This window comes from Macaca fascicularis, chromosome 14 (assembly GCF_037993035.2).
Source record: "Macaca fascicularis isolate 582-1 chromosome 14, T2T-MFA8v1.1".
NCBI lineage: Eukaryota > Metazoa > Chordata > Mammalia > Primates > Cercopithecidae > Macaca > Macaca fascicularis.
Genome location: NC_088388.1, coordinates 667,298 through 687,586, shown reverse-complemented (window position 1 = coordinate 687,586; position 20,289 = coordinate 667,298). Strand labels below are relative to the sequence as shown.

At 57.4% G+C, this 20,289-nt stretch overlaps 1 protein-coding gene across 9 annotated transcripts; it reads left to right on the top strand.

Annotated features, from left to right (window-relative positions):
• Positions 1-6,627: 6,627 nt before the first annotated feature.
• GATD1 (glutamine amidotransferase class 1 domain containing 1) lies at positions 6,628-14,376 on the top strand. Of its 9 annotated transcripts, XM_065529350.2 has the most exons (9): positions 6,628-6,714; positions 7,896-8,025; positions 8,967-9,043; positions 10,006-10,111; positions 10,493-10,600; positions 11,667-11,761; positions 12,575-12,668; positions 12,896-13,007; positions 13,093-14,376. In XM_065529350.2, the coding sequence occupies exons 3-9, from the start codon at positions 9,002-9,004 to the stop codon at positions 13,097-13,099; spliced, it is 564 nt and encodes a 187-aa protein (XP_065385422.1). In that variant the 5' UTR covers positions 6,628-6,714; positions 7,896-8,025; positions 8,967-9,001; the 3' UTR covers positions 13,100-14,376. The 9 variants fall into 9 exon arrangements, 8 of the variants coding, with proteins under 8 accessions (XP_065385422.1, XP_005576831.2, XP_073868879.1 ...); XM_005576774.5 differs by lacking the exon at positions 7,896-8,025; XM_074012778.1 differs by lacking the exon at positions 10,493-10,600.
• Positions 14,377-20,289: the final 5,913 nt, after the last annotated feature.

The following is a 20,289-nucleotide window of genomic DNA, read 5'->3' as shown; positions in this document are numbered from 1 at the left end:
GTAGAACCAGCTTAAGCTGACCCTGTTGCTGCCACCCAGGTTGCCCTGCGAAAGCCTCCCTCAACCTCCATCCATGCCGCTGCATCCTACAAGTCAAGGAGGCAGCCTACCCCTTGAGCCTGCTGACCTGAGTCCAGCGTATAGAGGAGAAGGCTCTGTGCAGACGCTGCTGACACCTCCAACTCCCAGCTCACCTGCCCCATGGGTGCCAGGCTCCCTCTCTGACTGGCCAGCAGGGCCCCTCACCACTCTTGGCCTGCCTTCCAGTCACCCATTCTCTCCATTCTGTGGCTTGTTCTTTAAAACCAACCAGCCAACCCTGTCTGATATAGCAGGGGACTTGAAAGGGGCCGAGAGGACTGAAGATGGTCTGCCATCTTTAACCACAAGGCTTGGCGCTTTAGTGCTGACATTCCACCCACAATGCTGCCTCATTAACTTAGCGATTCTCTATTAAACGATGCTTAGATATTCCAAAACTTTTTAAACTTTAGACAGAGCAGGAATGAAAATCCTTGTAGGCCGGGCACGGTGGCTCACACCTGTAATCCCAGCACTTTGGGAGGCCAACACAGACAGATGGCTTCAGCTCAGGCGTTTGAGACCAGCCTGGCCAACATAGTGAGACCCCTGTCTCTACAATACAAATATAGCAAGGCACAGTGGCTCATGCCTGTAAGCCCAGCACTTTGGGAGGCAAAGGCGGGTGGATCACGAGGTCAGGAGTTCGAGACCAGCCTGACCAACATGGTGAAACCCTGTCTCTACTAAAAATACAAAAATTAGGTCTGGTGGCGGGCACCTATAATCCCAGCTACTCAGGAAGGTGAGGGAGGAGAATCGCTTGAACTCGGGAAGCAGAGATTGCAGTGAGCCGAGATCACACCACTGCACTCCAGCCTGGGTGAAAGAGCGAGACTCCATCTCAATAAATAAATAAATAAATAAATAAATATTAGCCAGGCATGGTGGTGTGCGTCTGTGGTCCCAGCTACTCAGGAGGCTGAGGCAGGAGGATTGCCTGAGCCAGGGAGGTTGAGGCTGCAGTGAGCTATGACTGTGCCACTGCCTTCCAGCCTGGGCAACACAGCAAGACCCTGTCTCAAACGACAACAACAAAAACACCAAGAAAATCTCTGTAAAACCTATTCTGGGTTTGTGGTACAGCATGCACGTCTTTTCTGGGTTTATTGTATGAACACAAAGTCCACTGTCTTAACCATTTTGAACTGCACAGTTCAGCAGCCTCCTGGGGATCCATTACCACCGTCCACCTCCAGAACGCTGCATCGCTCCAGAGTCTCTGTCCCTATTACACATGGACTCCCCGTCCCCTCCCCTCAACCCCTGGCACCCACCACCTACTTTCTGCCTCAATGGCTCTCCCAAATCTAGCATTGCAGATAAATGGTATCATGTAACATCTGTCCTTTTGATTGGCCTATTTCACTCCGGGTCCCTCCATGCTGTAGTCTGTTCAACTTCCCTTCCTTTTTATTTTATTTTTTGAGATGGAGTCTCGCTCTGTTGCCCAGGCTGGAATGCAAGGACAAGATCTTGGCTCACTGTAACCTCTGCTTCCTGGGTTCAAGCGATTCTCCTGTCTCAGCCTCCCAACGTGCTGGGATTACAAGCGCATGCCACCACACCTGGCTGCTTTTGTATTTTTAGTAGAGATGGGGCTTCACCATGTTGGCCAGGCTGGTCTTGAACTCCTGACCTCAAGTGATCCACTCACCTTGGCCTCCCAAAGTGTTGGGATTACAGGCGTGAGCCACTGTGCCAGGCCCAACCTTCCTTCCTTTTTTATGGCTGATAAAAGGATGGAAAAAAAGGAAAAAAAGAAAAAGGAAGGTTCCTGGCTATTTGGGTCTCACCATTTGATTTTTCCTCTTTGTGCCATTTGTACGGTTTTGTTTGTTTGTTTGTTTTGACGGAGTCTCGCTCTGTCGCCCAGGCTGGAGTGCAGTGACATGATCTTGGCTCACTGAAACCTCTGCCTCCCGGGTTCAAGTGACTCTTCTGCCTCAGCCTCCCAAGTAGCTGGGACCACAGGAACTTGCCACCATGCCTGGTTAATTTTTTTTTCTTTTTCTTTTTCTTTTTTTTTTTTTTTTTTTTTTTTTTGAGACAGAGTCTCACGCTGTTGCCCAGGCTGGAGTGCAGTGGCGCGATCTCGGCTCACTGCAAGCTCCGCCTCCCGGGTTCCCGCCATTCTCCTGCCTCAGCCTCCTGAGTAGCTGGGACTACAGGCGCCCACCACCGCGCCCGGCTAATTTTTTGTATTTTTAGTAGAGACGGGGTTTCACTGTGGTCTCGATCTCCTGACCTTGTGATCCGCCCGCCTCGGCCTCCCAAAGTGCTGGGATTACAGGCTTGAGCCACCGCGCCCGGCCTCTTTTTTTTTTTTTTTGCATTTTTAGTAGAGATGGGGTTTCACCATGTGGGTCAGGCTGGTCTCAAACTCCTGTCCTCAGGCAATGCACCTGCCTCGGCCTCCCAAAGTGCTGGGATTACAGGCATGAGCCACTGCCCTCAGCCTGTGTGTTTTTTCTTTGCAGGAATGCCTCCTCATTTGTTGGATTTCTTGCGGTGTTGTGTGTCCCGAGCCCTTTGCCGCTTGCGGCATCCAATTCTCTCCTCCAGTCAGCAGCCACTTGCCTTCCAGTGTTTCTGGAGCACAGACGTTCTAAAAACCTGAGTTTATCAAATTGGAACCATTCTCCCATTACCGAGTAAGCTTTTAGAATCGTGGGCAGATGGATATCCTGCCACGTTCGAGTCTCATATTCCTGGCATTCACTCACGCGTAGGCCTTTCATCCATCTGGCACTTAGGTTGTGTGTGGAGCCAGCCAGGGGTCTCACGTTTCTTTCCCATGAGATCGGACGGCCCCGACGCCAGGGAGTGGATGGTCCTCTGCCAGCCCGCAAGGCGGCGCCAACTCCTGCTCCGACTTCCCGGCACAGCCTGTTCTGAGCCACGCCCCACTGCCTGCAACTGTGGCTTCGTCATGATCTCACCTCCTCATTTCTCTCTTTAATCTCCCGCAGGTGCTCAGCGACTGGCTTCCCTCCTGGGAGGAGGTCGGAGTCTCCGTCTGGGATTCCGAGACTCAGCTTCTGCTTCACAGTGCCCCTAAACCTCAGCCGTGTAGGAACCTTTCCCAAAGGAAAACGAATTCTCAGGGATGCCCAGAGCTTATCAGTTCACTTTTATTACAGAACACTTTTTTTTGTTTTTTGAGACAGAGTCTTTTTTATTTTTTGAGACGGAGTTTCGCTCTATCGCCCAGGCTGGAGTGCAGTGGCCGAATCTCAGCTCACTGCAAGCTCCGCCTCCCGGGTTCACGCCATTCTCCTGCCTCAGCCTCCCGAGTAGCTGGGACTACAGGCGCCCGCCACCTCGCCCGGCTAGTTTTTTGTATTTTTTAGTAGAGACGGGGTTTCACCGTGTTAGCCAGGATGGTCTCGATCTCCTGACCTCGTGATCCGCCCGTCTCGGCCTCCCAAAGTGCTGGGATTACAGGCTTGAGCCACCGCGCCCAGCCTTGAGACAGAGTCTTGCTCTGTCGCCCAGGCTGGAATGCAGTGGTGCGATCTCAGCTCACTGCAAGCTCCGCCTCCTGGGTTCAAACTATTCTCCTGCCCCAGCCTCCCAAGTACTGCCCCAGCCTGTAGTTCCGAGTGGACCACAGGTGTCCACCACCACATCTGGCTATTTTATTTTATTTTATTTTATTTTATTTTAGGGCTGGGGGTTTCACCATGTTGGCCAGGCTGGTCTCAAACTCCTGACCTCAGGTGATCTGTCCACCTCGGCCTCCCAAAGTGCTGGGATCCCAGGCGTGAGCCACCGCGTCTGGCCTCAGAACACTTCCAAGGTCTAAACAAATACCAGATAGAAAATGTGTATAAAAAGGTCATGCTGTGAAGTCAAATCGCTTATAAGGAAATCTGGAAAACGGGAAAGCTCTGATGTGCAGCATGATCTCTAGGGACAGAGGCGTCCACGGATCCGGGGTCTGGGGACTGTCTGAGGCAGGCTGTGACCCCCAGGCTCTGCGGGAACTGCCTGGAGACCTGCAGCTCTAAGCCTTGCTGGGAACCTGCACCAGCATGTCAGGTCCCCCATTCTCGTGTTAGTAGCCAGCAACACACATGTGGCTTCCTAGGGCGCATGTGGTATGTATCACCTGGTGCAGAACAGGGTGGGCTGGGGGGAGGTTTCTCTGTTTTCCTCTCCAGCATCCCCTCCCCACTGCTAAGAGGGTGCGCCTCCTCTTCCGGGACTCCCACCCTCGTGCATTCTTGGTGAGGCTGCTGGTCACCTCCGGGCCCTCCCCTAGACACGGGCAGGGGCCCAGGCAGAATCCTCCAAAAGCAGGACACAGTGAGCAAGGCTCATGGGGGCACTCACTGCTCCGGACTCCCACACTGGGCTGCTGCAGGTCCTGGCCTGACGAGGGTCTTCGGTGTCTCCCTGGTCCCAGGGAGGGATGGGCAGGGACCAGTCTCCCTGCCTTTCAGTGACCAGTCCCTGAGCACCTGGACACGCTCTGATCTGCTGTCTCCAGGCCCAGGCTGAACTTGCACTTGCCCTAGAGGCTTGTTGGGCAGAGCAGGGCCTGTGCTGCCCAACTGTGTGCCCCAGGTGGGAGTCATTAGGGGCAGGAGAGATGTGTGTGGTGCAGCCAGTGCTGAGGCCACCCCCTGGGACCCGCCCTGGCACATGGGAAGGAAGGTACAGGTAGGTTAGGCTCCCTGCCGAGTGCAGCAGCTCCAGAAGTATGTTTGGGAGGGAACTGTCATGCCCCTCCCTGGGGCTGCTGCACCCTGTCCTCCATGTCCTGGGCACTAGGCTAGGCCAACTTAGGACAGGGCCTACCTCCTTGTTGCAACCCCCTCCAGCCCACAAAGGCCGGCACCTGCCACATCTCACGTCTCTGGCCAGTTCATGCCAGGCTGGGGGGCAGATGTCAGAGCCAGCAGCTCCTGTTCTCTCAAGTGCTTCTGATGCCCAGGTGAAGGTACCCTCGTGCCCCAGCCCACAGCCCTGGCCCAGACTCCTTGTGTCTTAGCGGCTGTCACTTACTGTCTGCTTCCTGCTTCTGGGTCTGCATGACTCATGGGTGCTGGGGTCTAAGTCTCCAGACCACCCAGCCTAGCCTTGGTAAAAGGGGAACCCGGCCGAGCCCCCGCTGGGAAAGGGCCCTGTCACGTCAAGGACTGCCCAACACGCCCCTTCCCAAGAAAGGAGCCCATGTCTCCTGGTCCCAGCCCCCAACATGAGGTCCACCTGGTAGTCGGGCTGAGCTAACAGAGGGCACCCAGGGTAGCCACTGTGTGAGGGGCGTTCTCAGCAAGGGGGTACAGTCGGCCCTCAGGATCTATGGGTTCTGCATCCATGGATTCAACCAACCAAGGATGTCAAATATTTGAAAAAACAAACATGAGTGGTTGCGTCTGATTTTTTTTCTTCTTGTTATTTCCTAAACAACACGATACAGCAACTCTTCACACAGCAGTTACATTGTATTAGGTATTATTAGTAATCTAGAAATGAGTTAAAGTACACAGGAGGACACCTGTAGGTTACAGGCAAACACTATTGGAGATCTGCTCCAACCTAGCCCTCCTGCTCCTGGGTTTGAGGCCCACAGTGTGCCTGTGGGGGACGAGATCCTGTGCAGATTCAGAAAGCTCTCCAAGGAACTAGGCCCAGCCTGTGCTGTGACCACAGGCCTGCAAGGCTTCAGACACCTCCACCCACTAACACCCACAGTCGCCTAACACTGGACACTCACTGAGCTCTGTCTCTGCTACCCAGCCCAACTCTTGGCCTTACCTGTGCCACGAGCTTCCAGCTCCCACTTCCCTTGTGGCAGGAGGGCTCTGCGTCAGGTGAGGCAGGGTTCACTGCCTGTCTGACAGGGGTCAGGGACCCTTCTCCAGGCTGGGCCAGGGGGAACCAGAGGCCAGTGGTGTTTTTTTGTTTTTTTTTGAGAAGGAGTCTCACACTGTCACCCAGGCTGGAGTGCAGTGGCGTGATCTTGGCTCATTGCAACCTCCGCCCCCTGGGTTCACATGATTCTCCCGTCTCAGTCCTCCGAGTAGTTTGGATTACAGGTGCCTGCCACCGCACCTGGCTAATTTTTGTATTTTTTTTTTTAGTAGAGACGGGGTTTTCTTGGCCAGGCTGGTCTTGAACTCCTGACCTCGTGATCCACTAGCCTGGGCCTTCCAAAGTGCTGGGATTACAGGCGTGAGTCATTGCGCCCAGCGGAGGCCAATGGTTTTGATGGGGTGGGACCCACGGAAGCCCTCACCTTGGCTGTTCCCAACCACGACGGTTCTCCTGGTAGGAGCAGAGGTTTGTTGGGACCTCCATATTGGCAGCAGGGGGCCAGGGGCCTGGTGCTAGGGTTAGGGTTAGGGTTAGGGTCAGGGTCAGGGTCAGGGTTAGGGTTAGGGTTAGCGCAGTCGACCCGGACCGGGTACAAACGCGCAGGCGCCCAGCCCCGCCCGAGCCCCGCCCCTCCCCGCCCCGCTCCGCCCCCGGCCGCCGCGGCACGTGACCCGCATCCTCCTGGGCACGCCCAGCCGCCGCGCACGCGCACGCACGCGCAGACCCAGCGCTGAGCCCGCGCCATGGCGTCGGAGCGGCTCGCTAGCAGGCCGGCCTGTCTGCTCGTGGCCAGCGGCGCCGCGGAAGGTGAGGCCCGGCGGCCGGGGCCAGTGTCCGAAGAGCGTCCGAGACGGGGCTGCCCGGGGCGGGAGGTTCGGGACGCGGTGGGCGCGCGTCACGTGGCGCTGGAAGCCGAAGCCGCTGAGGGCGCGGGGCACGGGCCGGGGACTGGCGGGCGGGGTCGGGGTTGGGATGGAGCTCGGGGCGGGGACAGGGACGGGGACGGGGTCGCGGGTTGGGATGGAGCTCGGGGCGGGGGCGGGGACTGGGACGGGGACGGGGTCGCGGGTTGGGTTGGAGCTCGGGGTCGGAGGGGTCGGGATGGAACTCGGGGCGGGGTCCGGGGGTCGGGATGGAGATCGGGGCGGGGTCGGGATGCTTCAAGGCGCCGCGTCGCTCCCTGGAGTTTCATCTGCGCGGCGATTTCGCGGGCCCGACGTTTCTAGCGGAGGGAACCGCGTGCCTGGGCTTGGTCCCCGAGGCCGCTGCGCTCCAAGAGGGGAGCCCGGGTGTGGGGAGGGGGCGTTCGGGGAGTTGACCCCGCTCTGAGGTCGGGCGGCCGCGGGGACTCTGTCCTTCTGAACCACCGGCTCCTGAGGAGGCCCGGAGCCCCCTCCTGGAGAAGGCGACCCCCGGCCCCCGTCCTGGGGCCGGGGTACTAGGGCGCTGCTGGCCTGGGGCTCACGCGGGACGGAGCGCAGCGGGGTGCGTCCGCTGGCGCTGAGCCTGCAGGGTCTCCGGGCAGCGTGGGAGGGATGAGCAGCGGAGCCCGAGGGTGCCTGGCTTTGTTCTGAGCCCTTTGCAGAGGGAAGTGACCAGCCCAAGGTCACCGCACCATGGAGAGCTGGGGGCTGGAGTTGGGATCCGGAGGTCTCCCTCTTGAAGTCTGTAGGTCCTCAAGTGTGGACAGGGAAGATGGGGCTGTGGGGTTGTGGCGTCACGATGTGCTGAGCTCCGGGGGTCCTGAGCGATGCCGCCAGACTGTGGGTGGGAGGAGCCTTGAGTGGGGTTCAGTCCTGGGGGCGTGGGTTGGGACTTGTTTCCAGAGCAGGTCCGGCATGTTGGGGACATGGGGTCTTAGGGCCAGCAGGCTGGGGACAGCACTTCAGGAGGCCGGAAAGGCGGGCAGCCGGGGGAACAGAGCCTGCAGCAGGCTACTGGGCGCTTTACAGGACATTTTACAGTGAATATGTATTAACTTATATAAGAAGGAAGAGGCCGGGCGCGGTGGCTCACACCTGTAATCCCAGCACTTTGGGAGGCCAAGGCGGGCGGATCACGAGGTCAAGAGATCGAGACCATTCTGGCCAACGTGGTGAAACCCCGTCTCTGCTAAAAGTACGAAAATTAGCGGGGTGTGGTGGCGCTCGCTTGTAGTCCCAGCTACTCGGGAGGCTGAGGCCGGAGAATTGCTTGAACCCAGGATGCGGAGGTTGCAGTGAGCCGAGATCGTGCCACTGCGCTCCAGCCTAGTGACAGATTGGGCCCCAGAATTAAAATAAATGTAGAAAGATGCAGCTCACGCTACTTTGGAATAAACTTGTACGTGCTGTCCAGCAGCCAGGGTGGGCTGGGCTGTGTCCTTCCCCTGGTGGGACAGTGACCCCCAGAGCCTTCTGAATGGGGCGTGGTGTGTTGGGTTTCTTTTTTTTAAAGTTCTTTGAGGGGCAGAAGGGGGCTGGGAAAAGCTGGAGGGGAGGGCCAGAGTCTCAGAACCCTTGTGAGGAAAGGGTCCCTGAGCACTTTCCCTGGAGTGGGCGAGGAGGGGCCAGGACACTTCTGCATTCTCCATGGTGCCTGAGGGCCTCAGTCCCTGGTGGTTCAGTGAGAGGATAAGCTGAACTCTGTGACCCTCACACCCAGGTTTGCCTTCCAGAAAGGCCTCTCATGGTTCTGTTAGCACCAGGATGAGGCTGGGGTGTGGGAGTGGCATGGACAGTTGAGGTAGGCTGCATCCTGTCCCAGCTTCTGGCTGGGGCAGAGGTGACAGTGCCAGGCTGGGGAAAGAGCTTGCCATGGGGGATGCAGGCCTCGGGATGGCCTACAGGTCTGGCATACCTGGTTGTGCCCCCCTGACGCTTTCCCAGCTTCCTCCTCCTGGCCATGAATGGGTGGCTGGCCCTGCCCCAGGGCTTCAAGTAGTGGGCCCTGGGTGTAGGGGAGAGGGCTGCTCCTCAGGGTGTTCTGGGGTCGGGTGAGGCCATGGGGGTGTCTGGGTAGCACCCTGAGGCGGGGCAGGCTAGTCCTGTGGAGCCCACACTCACCGGGACCCTCTGCAGGTGTGTCGGCCCAGTCCTTCCTCCACTGTTTCACAATGGCCAGCACCGCCTTCAACCTGCAGGTGGCCACCCCTGGGGTAAGTCCAGCCTCTCCTTCCCCACTGGACACTTGGGGTCTGTCTCCACCTCTCTGGGGGCAAGGTCAGGAGAGTGCCTCTGCTGCCTGGGAGGAGTGGGGAGCCCCTGTAGTTGGTAGAGGGGTGAAGGGTCTGTGACCAAACCCTGGTTGTGTCCTCCTGTCCCAGTCCCCATTTCCTGGGCTCTGACCCCACCTGTGATGAGGGAGACCTTTTCTTTTCTTTTCTTTCTTTCTTTTTTTTTTTTTTGAGACAGAGTTTCGCTCTTGTCGCCCAGGCTGGAGTACATTGGAGTGATCTCGGCTCACTGCAACCTCTGCCTCCCGGGTTCAAGCAGTCCTCCTGCCTCAGCCTCCCGAGTAGCTGGGATTACAGGCACATGCCACCATGCCCAGCAAATTTTGTATTTTTAGTAGAGATGGGGTTTTGTTGTGTTGGCCAGGATGGTCTTGAACTCCCAACCTCAGGTGATCTGCCCGCCTCGGCCTCCCAAAGTGCTGGGATTACAGGTGTGAGCCACCACACCCAGCCCAAAGGAGACCTTTTCGCTGCGGGTCTGTGCTTCTGCACGTGTGTGAGCCGGAGACCAAGGCGCGGCCCTGCTGTAAGGGGCACACGTTTCCACTGGGAGCAGTTCTCCACCCTCTGATCGTGGGTGACCCAGGGATATCAGATGTAGATAAGTCACAGTAAGGATGCATTCATTATGTGTTCGTCACTGCAGGTTTTTATTTATGATGTATAAAAATTTTTGGTTGGTGGGATAGGAAATAAACCACTGAGGCTGCTGCTGGGACAGGCCACCCCAACCTGGGAGACCCAGTGGAGGAGGCTGGGTGGTTGGGTGCCTTTGTACCTCAAGGGGATGCTGTTGGGTTCCTTGTCGGCATTTTCAGGCTCCTTCTGAGCCGACAGGGATATTCCTGGTGCTGACCCTTGGCCCCTGGGCTCTGCTCCTCCAGGGGAAAGCCATGGAATTTGTGGATGTGACCGAGAGCAATGCACGCTGGGTGCAAGACTTCCGCCTCAAGGCCTATGCCAGCCCCGCCAAGCTCGAGTCGATTGATGGTAGGCCTGGGACCCACTCCTTGGGGTGGGGTGCCTGGGACCTTGGAGGGTCAAGGGTTCCAGATAGGTTTGGGGTCTTAGTGAGCTCCCTGGTTCTGCCCCTGAAGCCCTGTGACCATCTGGGGCAGCCTCCAGCCCCACATCCTGGGCCCCAGAGTTTCTGAGCTCCTCTGGGGAGGAGAGATGATGAGTGTGTGGAGACGGGAAAGTCAGGGGGGCCCTTGGGAGCTGTAGCCCATGGAGGAAAAGGGACAGATGCCATCACCAGGCTGGCTGGTCCCTGTGGAGGGTCTGTCCTGGCCACGTACTTGGGCCCGGTCCTGCAGGTGGTCTCACTTTGATTGATGTGTGGCTGCTACCTGGTCTGTGGTCTCCCCCCAGGTGCCCGGTACCATGCCCTCCTGATCCCCAGCTGTCCTGGGGCCCTGACCGACCTGGCCAGCAGTGGCTCCCTGGCCCGTATCCTGCAGCACTTCCACTCTGAGAGCAGTAGGTGACCCGTGGGACCCAGGGGAGGGGTTGGATGTGCAGCCTAAAAGAAATGGGTCTCCCACCAGCAGAAGAGAGGTGGGAAGAACCCAGGTAGGCATTTCTGGGTATCTGGTCAGTGGCCACTGCGGTGGTTGTGGGCAGGAGGCAGTGACCGCCCCTCTCCCGACACACACTTTGTCCTCTTCTGGTGACCATCTTGCAGGCCTCTGGGCAGTCTCCCGAGGGTGGGGGCCATGCCCTCCTGAGCAAGGCAGGACACCAGCCTGGTTCCTTCTGGGAGAGCCTGGCATCCAGGGCCGGGCTTGGGGCTCAAGGCTGGCGGGGGTGCAGGGAGGACGGCTGTTGGAGGAGACCTGGCAGCTGCCCCGGCTCAGGGTTGGGCTGTGATGAGTGTGTCCACTGGCCGGGGCAGACAAGCCAGTGCTCTATGCAGCCCTTTGTGGGCAGGAGCTGGGCCGCTGTCCGTAGCAAGCCAGTGCTCTGTGCAGCCCTTTGTGGGCAGGAGCTGGGCCGCTGTCCGCAGCATGGCCTGGACAGGCAGCAGTTGTTTGTGGCCACCTCAGCCATGGGAACACACTCAGCCTTTCGGATGGAGCCAGGGTGGCCCCACTGCAAGGCACAGGCACTGCCTCAGACTCACCTCCCGCCCGCACAAGGACGTCCTGTCTAGCCGGGGAGGGGCCTGACCCACAGCACCTGCCAGTGTGGTGGGCGGCCTGGCCAGCTATGCAATGGGGTTGCCGGGCAGTGTCCTGGGGTTTGGTAAACAGACCTGGAACCTCAGGACCTCCTCTCCGTGTGTCTCAGCCGCCAAAACCTGAGATCTGGGCTCTAAACCAGAGCCTAGTCCTGAAGCACCAGCTCCCCGAGCAGATTCCTGATGCCAGCTATGCAGGCTGAGCCAGGACACCTCAGGTGCTGAGCCCGGTTTCCAGGGAAACCTGGGAGGAGGGGGCCAGGCAGGCAGCACAGGCCTGGGGGAGCCACAAGCAGGGGCGTCTGGGAGGGGCTTCATGGTGCGGGTAGCGGGGTCCAGGGCCTCAACGCTGTGTGCCACTTTCAGAGCCCATCTGCGCCGTTGGCCACGGTGTCGCCGCCTTGTGCTGTGCCACCAACGAGGACAGATCCTGGGTGTTCCACGGCTACAGCCTGACAGGGGTGAGTGCCTGGAGGACAGAGGCACCCTGTGCTCCCTGCTCTGTCCTCCCCCACGACAGCCAGAGATGAGGACGGAGACTCCAGAACTTCTGGCCCCTAGTCTCCTGGGAGCCTAGGCCCACTCACCAGGGGACGTGGGGAGGGAGGGGCATCAGACCTGTGTGTGCAGTTGGAGGGGCTGAGAGCCCAGCCAGGGTGTCCTCGGAGACACAGCCTGTGTCGATCTGAGGCCCAAAGACTGTGAAGTGGGCTCAGTGGACACCGGGGACGGCTGTGGGAGCAGCTGATCCACAGGCCCTGAGGCAGGGAGTGGTGGCCGCTGTGCCGAGGCTGGTTTCACTGGAAGTGGAACTGGCCCCCAGCTCAGATGTCACTTTCCCTGCTGAGGGGACCCCTCCTTAGTGGGTACTCAGTGCTGCCCCCGAGGGGTGACACCAACCCAGTCTCAGGTTACAAGTGGGCGTGACCCCTTGGGTGAGTGGTTAGAGTCACTCCTGCCCAGAGGGTGCCGCCCCAAGGGGCTCACCCCACTAAGCTCTTCTCATTCTAGTCACCTGTGTGCTCTGGTGCTGGGGGAGCTGGCCCCCTCCTCCTGTAGTGGCCTTGTCGCTCTCAGGGACACCCCATGGGAAGGTGGCTGGACTTTGTCATCTCTCCGGCCTCCAGCCTTAGCAGCTGTCCCTCTTATGAGCAGTGACACCCCCAGTCCCACTTGGTTGGGTGAGGCTCCCTGCCCTGATTTGACCTTCCTGACCCCTGGGGTGGGCCTCAAGGCCTGGGCCTGGCTCAGGAGCCCCCACCCACCTCCCGCAGCCCTCTGTGTGTGAGCTCATCAGGGCCCCCGGCTTCGCCCGCCTGCCGCTCGTGGTGGAGGACTTTGTGAAGGATTCGGGCGCCTGCTTCAGTGGTGAGCCCTGAGGGTGCCCCCTGCACCTACAGAAGATGGGGTGGGGGGCTTGTCTGCGGCAGCCTGGGGGAGAAGCCGCCTGCGCCCTGGGTCCTTCAGACCCCCATGGCACTGACTCAGACCCCGACAGGCTGACCTACTGCTGACCCTGGGCGCTTGCCTGGAGCCCGGGGCTCTCAGTGGGTGGGTGGACATTGCCTGAGGCTGGTGCCCTTGGTCCTCCCCAGCAAGTGAGCCTGACGCCGTGCACGTTGTGCTGGACCGCCACCTGGTCACGGGCCAGAATGCCAGCTCCACTGTCCCGGCCGTGCAGAACCTGCTCTTCCTCTGTGGCAGCCGGTGAGGGCTGGGCACATTCCTGCCATATCAGCAGAGCTGCACCCGGTGCTTTTGCCCAAGCCCTGACCACACGTCTGTCCTGCAGGAAATGAACCTGCTGGGTAGATGCACCCCCGAGACAGCCCAGGTGTCTCCAGAGGCAGACAGCCCCGTCTCAGGCTTCAGGGACCCTGCCTCTTCCCTCCTGACAAGGGCCGTGGATGGCAGCCCGGTCTGGCCCTGATGGGATTGTTGGAGGCCTCCTGGAATCAGCTCTAAGGGGGTGTCGGCTCTCCTGGGGGATCTAAGCCCCCATCCCCCTGCATGTTCTCTGGTAGGAGGCAGAGAAGAGACCCCAGGTGCCTGGGGAGGCGTGCTAGCTGCTAGGTGGTCCTCGGGAATTCCAGGCCGGGTTTTCCAGGGAGGACTGGTTGCCAAGCGCGGTCGCTGTTGACTAGACAGAGTCGGCTCGGGGGTCCTCTGTGGGGGCTTGCCCTGTCGTGGCCTGTCTGCCACGCACCACCCCTTTCACCGTTGGTGGGGGCCTTGAGGGGAGGACCCAGTCGGCGGGAGCTGGCTCAGAACTTCGGCCGAAGGTGAATGGAGTTTTTTGGGAGCAGCACCTCCTGCCCCGAGGCTGACCGGCACTGGCAGTACTTTGCTGTTGAAGAAGTCTTCTGGCCTGTGGTTTCAAAGTGTAAGCACCTCAGCGACCCACCCTGTCCTGTCTAAGCATCGAGAGGCATGTTTAGTTGTGAATATGAGACCATGAGATTCTCGATGAGAGGAAAGTGCTGTCCCCCACGGCATTGCAGAGTGGCCTCGAGTACAGCGGCTGTCAAGAGCAGACAGTGGTCTGGCCTGCTGGGCACCTGGCCTGGGCCCTGGCCTTCCAGCGGGCTGCCTGCTGGCCCCAGTGTAGGGCCTTAGGAGAAGCTTAGGCCTTCTTCTTCCTCACAGTTCCCCAGTTTGAGCCATCGAAGGCCTTCCTCCTGCCCACCTTCCCGTCTCAGCCACAGCCATTCCCAAGCACGAGGGTGGCTCCTGGTGCCAGTGACCTGCCAGGAGGCCTCTTGTGATCATAAAAGCATTCAGTTGGCTGGGCGTGGTGGCTCACGCCTATAATCCCAGCACTTTGGGAGGCCAAGGTGGGCGGATCATCTGAGGTCAGGAGTTTGAGACCAGCCTGGCCAACATGGTGAAACTAAAATACAAAAATTAGCTGGGCGTGGTGTCAGGGGCCTCTAATCTCAGCTACTTGGGAGGCTGAGACTTGAGAATTGCTTGAACCTGGGAGGCGGAGGTTGCAGTGAGCCAAGATTGTGCCATTGCACTCCAACCTGGGCAACGAGTGAAACTCCGTCTCAAAAATAAAAAATAATAAAATAAAGCCGTTCAATAAGGAGAATTCAGAAAAAAGTGGAAGAAGGAAGCGCTGCAGCCACATCCCCGCCCTGAAGGCTGCGTCCCTCCGGTGCCTCCCAGATTAGTCAGGATGCCCACTTAGCACTGACTGCAGGGCCTTGCTCTGTCCCGGGTCCACTCTCACCCCCATGTGGTGATGGACTTCTCTGGACAAGTACTTTATATCTTATTTTATTTATTTACTTTTTGAGACAGAGTTTCTCTCGTCGCCCAGGCTGGAGTGCAGTGGCACAATCTAGGCTCACTGCAACTGCTGCCTCCCAGGTTCCAGCGATTCTCCAGCCTCAGCCTCCGGAATAGCTGGGATTACAGGCATGTGCCACCACGCCCGGCTGATTTTTGTATTTTTAGTAGAGACCGTGTTTCACCATGTTGGCCAGGCTGGTCTCAAACTCCAGACCTCAAGTGATCCTCCTGCCTCGGTTTCCCAAAGTGTTAGGATTACAGGTATGAGCCACCGTGCCCGGACTAGTTTTTGTATTTTTAGCAGAGACGGGGTTTCATCATGTTGGCCGGGCTGGTCTTGAACTCCTGACCTCAGGTGATCCACCTGCCTTGACCTCCCAAAGTGCTGGGATTACAGGCTTGAGCCACCGTGCCCAGCTAACATTTTATTTTTTGGATGAAGTTTCACTCTGTCGCCAGGCTGGAATGCAGTGGCACAATCTCGGCTCACTGCAACCTCCGCCTCCTGGGTTCAAGTGATTATTCTGCCTCAGCCTCCTGAGTAGCTGGGACTACAGGTGCACACCACCACGCCCAGCTAATTTTTGTATTTTTAATGGAGACAAGATTTCACCATGCTGGCCAGGGTGGTCTTGATATCTTGACCTTGTGATCCGTCTGCCTTGGCCTCCCAAAGTGCTGGGATTACAGGCGTGAGCCACTGCACCCAGCCAACAAGTACTTTTTTAAAAAAAAAATTTTAAGCTCATGTCTTTTTTATTTTTTGAGACGGAGTCTCTGTTACCCAGACTTGAGTGTAGTAGTGCGATCTCGGCTCACTGCAACCTCCGCCCTCCGAGTTCAAGCGATCCTCCTGCCTCAGCCCCCCGAGTAGCTGGGACTACAAGCGCCCGCGACCACACTTGGTTAATTTTTGGTATTTTTAGTAGAGACGGGGTTTCACCATCTTGGTCAGGCTGGTCTTGAACTCCTGACCTTGTGATCCACCCGCCTCAGCCTCCCAAAGTGCTGGGATTGCAGGCAAGCTCATATCTTAATGTCTTAGTCCATTTGGGCTCCTATAAGAACATACTGTAAACTGGTCGGGCCCGGTCATCCTGCCCTGTGACTGGATGACCTCCCAAATGCCCCACCTAATACCATCCCCTTGCAGGTGAGGACTTGAGCAGGTGGGTTTTGGGGGCACGTGTTCAGGCCACAGCAGGGTGGATGAAGAGCCAGTGAGCCTTACTGAGCTCCTCTGGTCAGCCAGATCTGACATTAAGCCCAGCATTGAAGATCAAGGCAGGTGTGGCTTTGGGATGTGAAGTGGGTTCTGACGCAGGGCCCCACAGACCTGTCCCCGAGTGAGCCGCCTGCAGGCCCGTGTCATTCCTCAGCTGCGTGCAAAGTCTTTGGCTCAGAGAGCCTCCCCGCTGTGCCCAGTTCTCTCTGCCAGGGCAGGGCTTGGGGCAGCACCAGGCTGGGGCAGAAGATGAAAGCAAGAGGACCGAACTTCTGGAAGGGCAGTGGAGGGCGACTGAGGATTTCCCCATGTACCAGTGTGTGTTCATCTACCCACGAGGAATAAAACCATGCAGCTCCACACAGATGGTGCCCGGTGTTCACAGCAGAACTGCTCATGATAATGGATAAGTTGTTTTCATACAATGGGTTGTCAATGTTTAGTAATCATTGGTATCAGTAAGAGTAATGTATCCATATGGAGGATTATTTGGCTGTTAAAAAGGAATGAATTTTTTTTTTTTTGTTTTTGAGACGGAGTCTCGCTCTGTCACCCAGGCTGGAGTGCAGTGGCGCGATCTCAGCTCACTGCAAGCTCCGCCTCCTGGGTTTACGCCATTCTCTTGCCTCAGCCTCCCGAGTAGCTGGGACTACAGGCGCTGCCACCTCGCCCGGCTAGTTTTTTTTTTTTTTTTTTTTGGATTTTTTAGTAGAGACGGGGTTTCACTGTGTTAGTCAGGATGGTCTCGATCTTCTGACCTCGTGATCCGCCCGTCTTGGTCTCCCAAAGTGCTGGGATTACAGGCTTGAGCCACCGCGCCGGGCCAGAATGAAGTTTTTTTTGTTTTGTTTTTTTTTTTTTTTTTGAGACGGAGTCTCGCTGTGTCGCCCGGGCTGGAGTGCAGTGGCCAGATCTCAGCTCACTGCAAGCTCCGCCTCCGGGGTTTACGCCATTCTCCTGCCTCATCCTCCCGAGTAGCTGGGACTACAGGTGCCCGCCATCTCGCCCGGCTAGTTTTTTGTATTTTTTAGTAGAGACGGGGTTTCACCGTGTTAGCCAGGATGTAATGAAGTTATTTTTAATAGGGTCTTGCTATATTGCCCTGGCTGGAGTGCATCGACTATTCGCAGATGCAGTTACTGCTCATCGCAGCCTTGAACTGGCCTCAAGTGATCCTCCCACCTCAGCCTCCCCAGTAGACGAGACTGCAGGCACACCACCATGCCCGGCTAGGAGTGAAGTTCTTTTACGTTCTGTGATGTGGGCGAACCCGGACAGAATGCTGAGTGAAAGAAGCCTGTCTCAAAAGGCCTGTGCCTTGTGATTCCATTTTTGTGAAATATCCAGAAAATGTAAGTCAGACAGAAAGTAGATTGTTTGAGGCTGGGAATGGGGACAAATAGGTTTGAGATTTCATTTTGGGGTGATGGTTTCACAGTTCTAAGATGACTGAATTATAGGGGCAAGTGGGTGAACTTGGTGTTTGCAAACGACACTCACAAACGTTGTCACATCCCCAGAGCCCCGTTCTGCTGGGTCTCCTTGGAGATACTGGTGCTGTTAATCTTTGGGAGCCACAGGACCTTTGATGTCCTCTTAGGACTTAGCCTGTTGATGGGCTCAGAGGCAGAGGCCTGACCTACTGTGGGAAGCCTTGAAGGATAGGAGGGACTCCTCAGCAGTGGAGGTTGGTATGGGGAAGAGCCCTGCACTGGTTTTGATCAGGGCACTGGCAGCCCAGCTGCCTCCCTTGCCTGCTGCTCTGCCCCAGGGTTGTCCCCTCTGCACCCTGGATGGGCCAGGCGTGCCCAACCCAGGTTGGAACTGAGGAGAGGCGGCCAGATGCCTGGTGTAAGGTAGGGTAGCTTGTTTTAGGTTCAAGGTGAGAAGCTGCAGCTCCATCCTACGGCCCAGTGCTTTCCCTGCCTTTGGAGGGGTGGGGGCAAGTCCAGAAGCTGCTCCAGACCCTAGTAAATGGGGGCTCAACGGACCCTCTTTGCAGTGCCTGGTATCCCTGGAGCCAGGAAGGACCAACCTGCAATCTGCAAAAAGACATGGGGCACATGGGTCTAGACCTGGCAGAGGCTTTCAGGGAGGGGAGGAGGAAGGGGCTGCCCTAGAGTCGTGGGGAGGTCCCCTGCTGACCTCTGGGTGGGGCCCAGGGCAGTCCTTGGATCACTGGCAAGGCTGGACTTTCAGGTCCACAACTGGGAGGTTGGACAGGTGTGGGTCCAGGAGCCCCCTTGCCTTGTTCTCCCTGCAGCCTGACCAAGACTCTCTGTGGCAGTCACCCTGTAATGCTTCTGGGAACAGAGGGAGCACCCCATAGACCACCAATCTCTGATCCCACCAAGCCCTTCATAGTGCAATCCATTGCATTCAAACTCCAGTTGACGAACTATTTGCAGGGCTGATCTGCTGCACTGGGTTTCAGGTTCGGGTTAGGATCCATAAAGGTGGCCGGGTGCAGTGGCTCATACCTGTAATCCCTGCACTTTAGGAGGCTGCAGCAGGAGGATCACATGAGCCCAGAAATTTGAGACCAGCCTAGGTAGTGTGGTGAGACCCCATCTCTACAAAAAATAGAAAATTAGCCATGCATGGTGGTGCACACCTGTAATCCCAGCTACAGGCAGGAGGATCACTTGAGCCTGGGAGGTGGGCTACAGTGAGCCAAGATTGCACCACTGCACTCCAGCCTGGGTAACAGAGTGAAAGCCCTGTATTGAAAAATGGGGACCGGGCATGGTGGCTCATGCCTGTAATCCCAGCACTTTGGGAGGCTGAGGCAGGCAGATCATGAGGTCAGGAGATCGAGACCACGGTGAAACCCCGTCTCTACTAAAAATACAAAAAATTAGCCGGGCGCGGTGGCGGGTGCCTGTGGTCTCAGCTACTCAGGAGGCTGAGGCAGGAGAATGGCGTGAACCCGGGAGGCGGAGCTTGCAGTGAGCCGAGATCGCACCACTGCACTCCAGCCTGGCCGACAGAGTGAGAGACTGTCTCAAAAAAAAAAGAAAAATGGGGAGAGGCCGGGCGGAGTGGCTCATGCCTGTAATCCCAGTACTTTGGGAGGCCAGGGTGGGTGGATCACAAGGTCAGGAGTTCAAGACCGGCTTGGCCAAAATGGTGAAACCCAGTCTCTACTAAATATACAAAATTTAGCTAGGCATGTGGCAGGCACCTGTAATCCCAGCTACTCAGGAGGCTGAGGCAGGAGAATTGCTTGAACCCAGGAGGCGGAGGCTGTGGTTAACTGACATCGCGCCGCTGCACTCCAGCCTGGGTGACAGAGTGAGACTCCGTCTCAAAAAAAAAAAAAAAAAGAAAAACGAAAACAGGGAGAAGCAGACGCAGTGGTCCCAGCACTTTGGGACCCCGAAGCAGGGCACATCACTTGAGATCAGGAGTTTGAGACCAGACTGGCCAACATGGCGAAACCCCGTTTCTACTAAAAATAAAAAAATTAGCCAGGTATTGTGGCGGGCACCTGTCATCCCAGCTACCCAGGAGGCTGAGGCAGGAGAATCTCAAACCCAGGAGGCGGAGGTTGCAGTGAGCCCAGATCACACCACTGTACTCCAGCCTGAGTGACAGACCAAGACTCCATCTCCAAAAAAAAAAAAAAAAAAAAAAAAAGGCCGAGCGCGGTGGCTCATGCCTGTAATCCCAGCACTTTGGAAGGTCGAGGCAGTTGGATGACTTGAGGTCAAGAGTTCAAGACCAACCTGGCCAACATGGTGAAACCCTGTCTTGACAGGCATGGTGGCAGGTGCCTGTAATCCCAGCTGCTTGTGGGGGCTGAGGTAAGGAGAATCGCTTGAAACTGGGAGGCAGAGGTTGCAGGGGGATTGCACCACTTCCTGGGTGCATTCCAGCCTAGGTGACAGAATGAGATTATCTCAAAAAAAATGGCGGTGGCGACTTGAAGGCCAGTGGCTGGTGCATGTGCTGCCCCCACAAGGTGGCACCATGACCCCATGCAGGAACCTGGCATCCCATGCAAGGTCTCGGCCATAACAGGTCAGGAGGGGGGCAGGGGGCATGGGCAGTGCAGCCTTGACAGGGAATAGGAGGCCCAGGCCCTCAAAAGCAGGAGGGAGGGTGTGGCTGGGACTGCTGCTCTGGGAGGCATCCACATGTGCCCACGCTTGGAGGCTTGAGACTGCTTTAGTGTCCATTTGTGGCCCACCTGGGACAGCACCTTGGGAGCCCCTGGCATCAGAAGCCTGCCCTTTGCCTAACTCCAGTGCACCCTACAGGCCTCAGGGCTCAGGAGGGGCCCCCCCATCAAAGGCCTCCCAGCAACAACCCTGACTTGGGTTCCCAGGTGGTGGCCCAGGCAGTGGGTTGTGTCTGGAGTACCCTGACCCCGACCCCATCTCTGAAGTCCTAACCTGGGTCACAGCCCGTCACAGCTGGGGCAAGTGATGCTTAGGGGATGGAGACAGTGAATGAAACAGCACA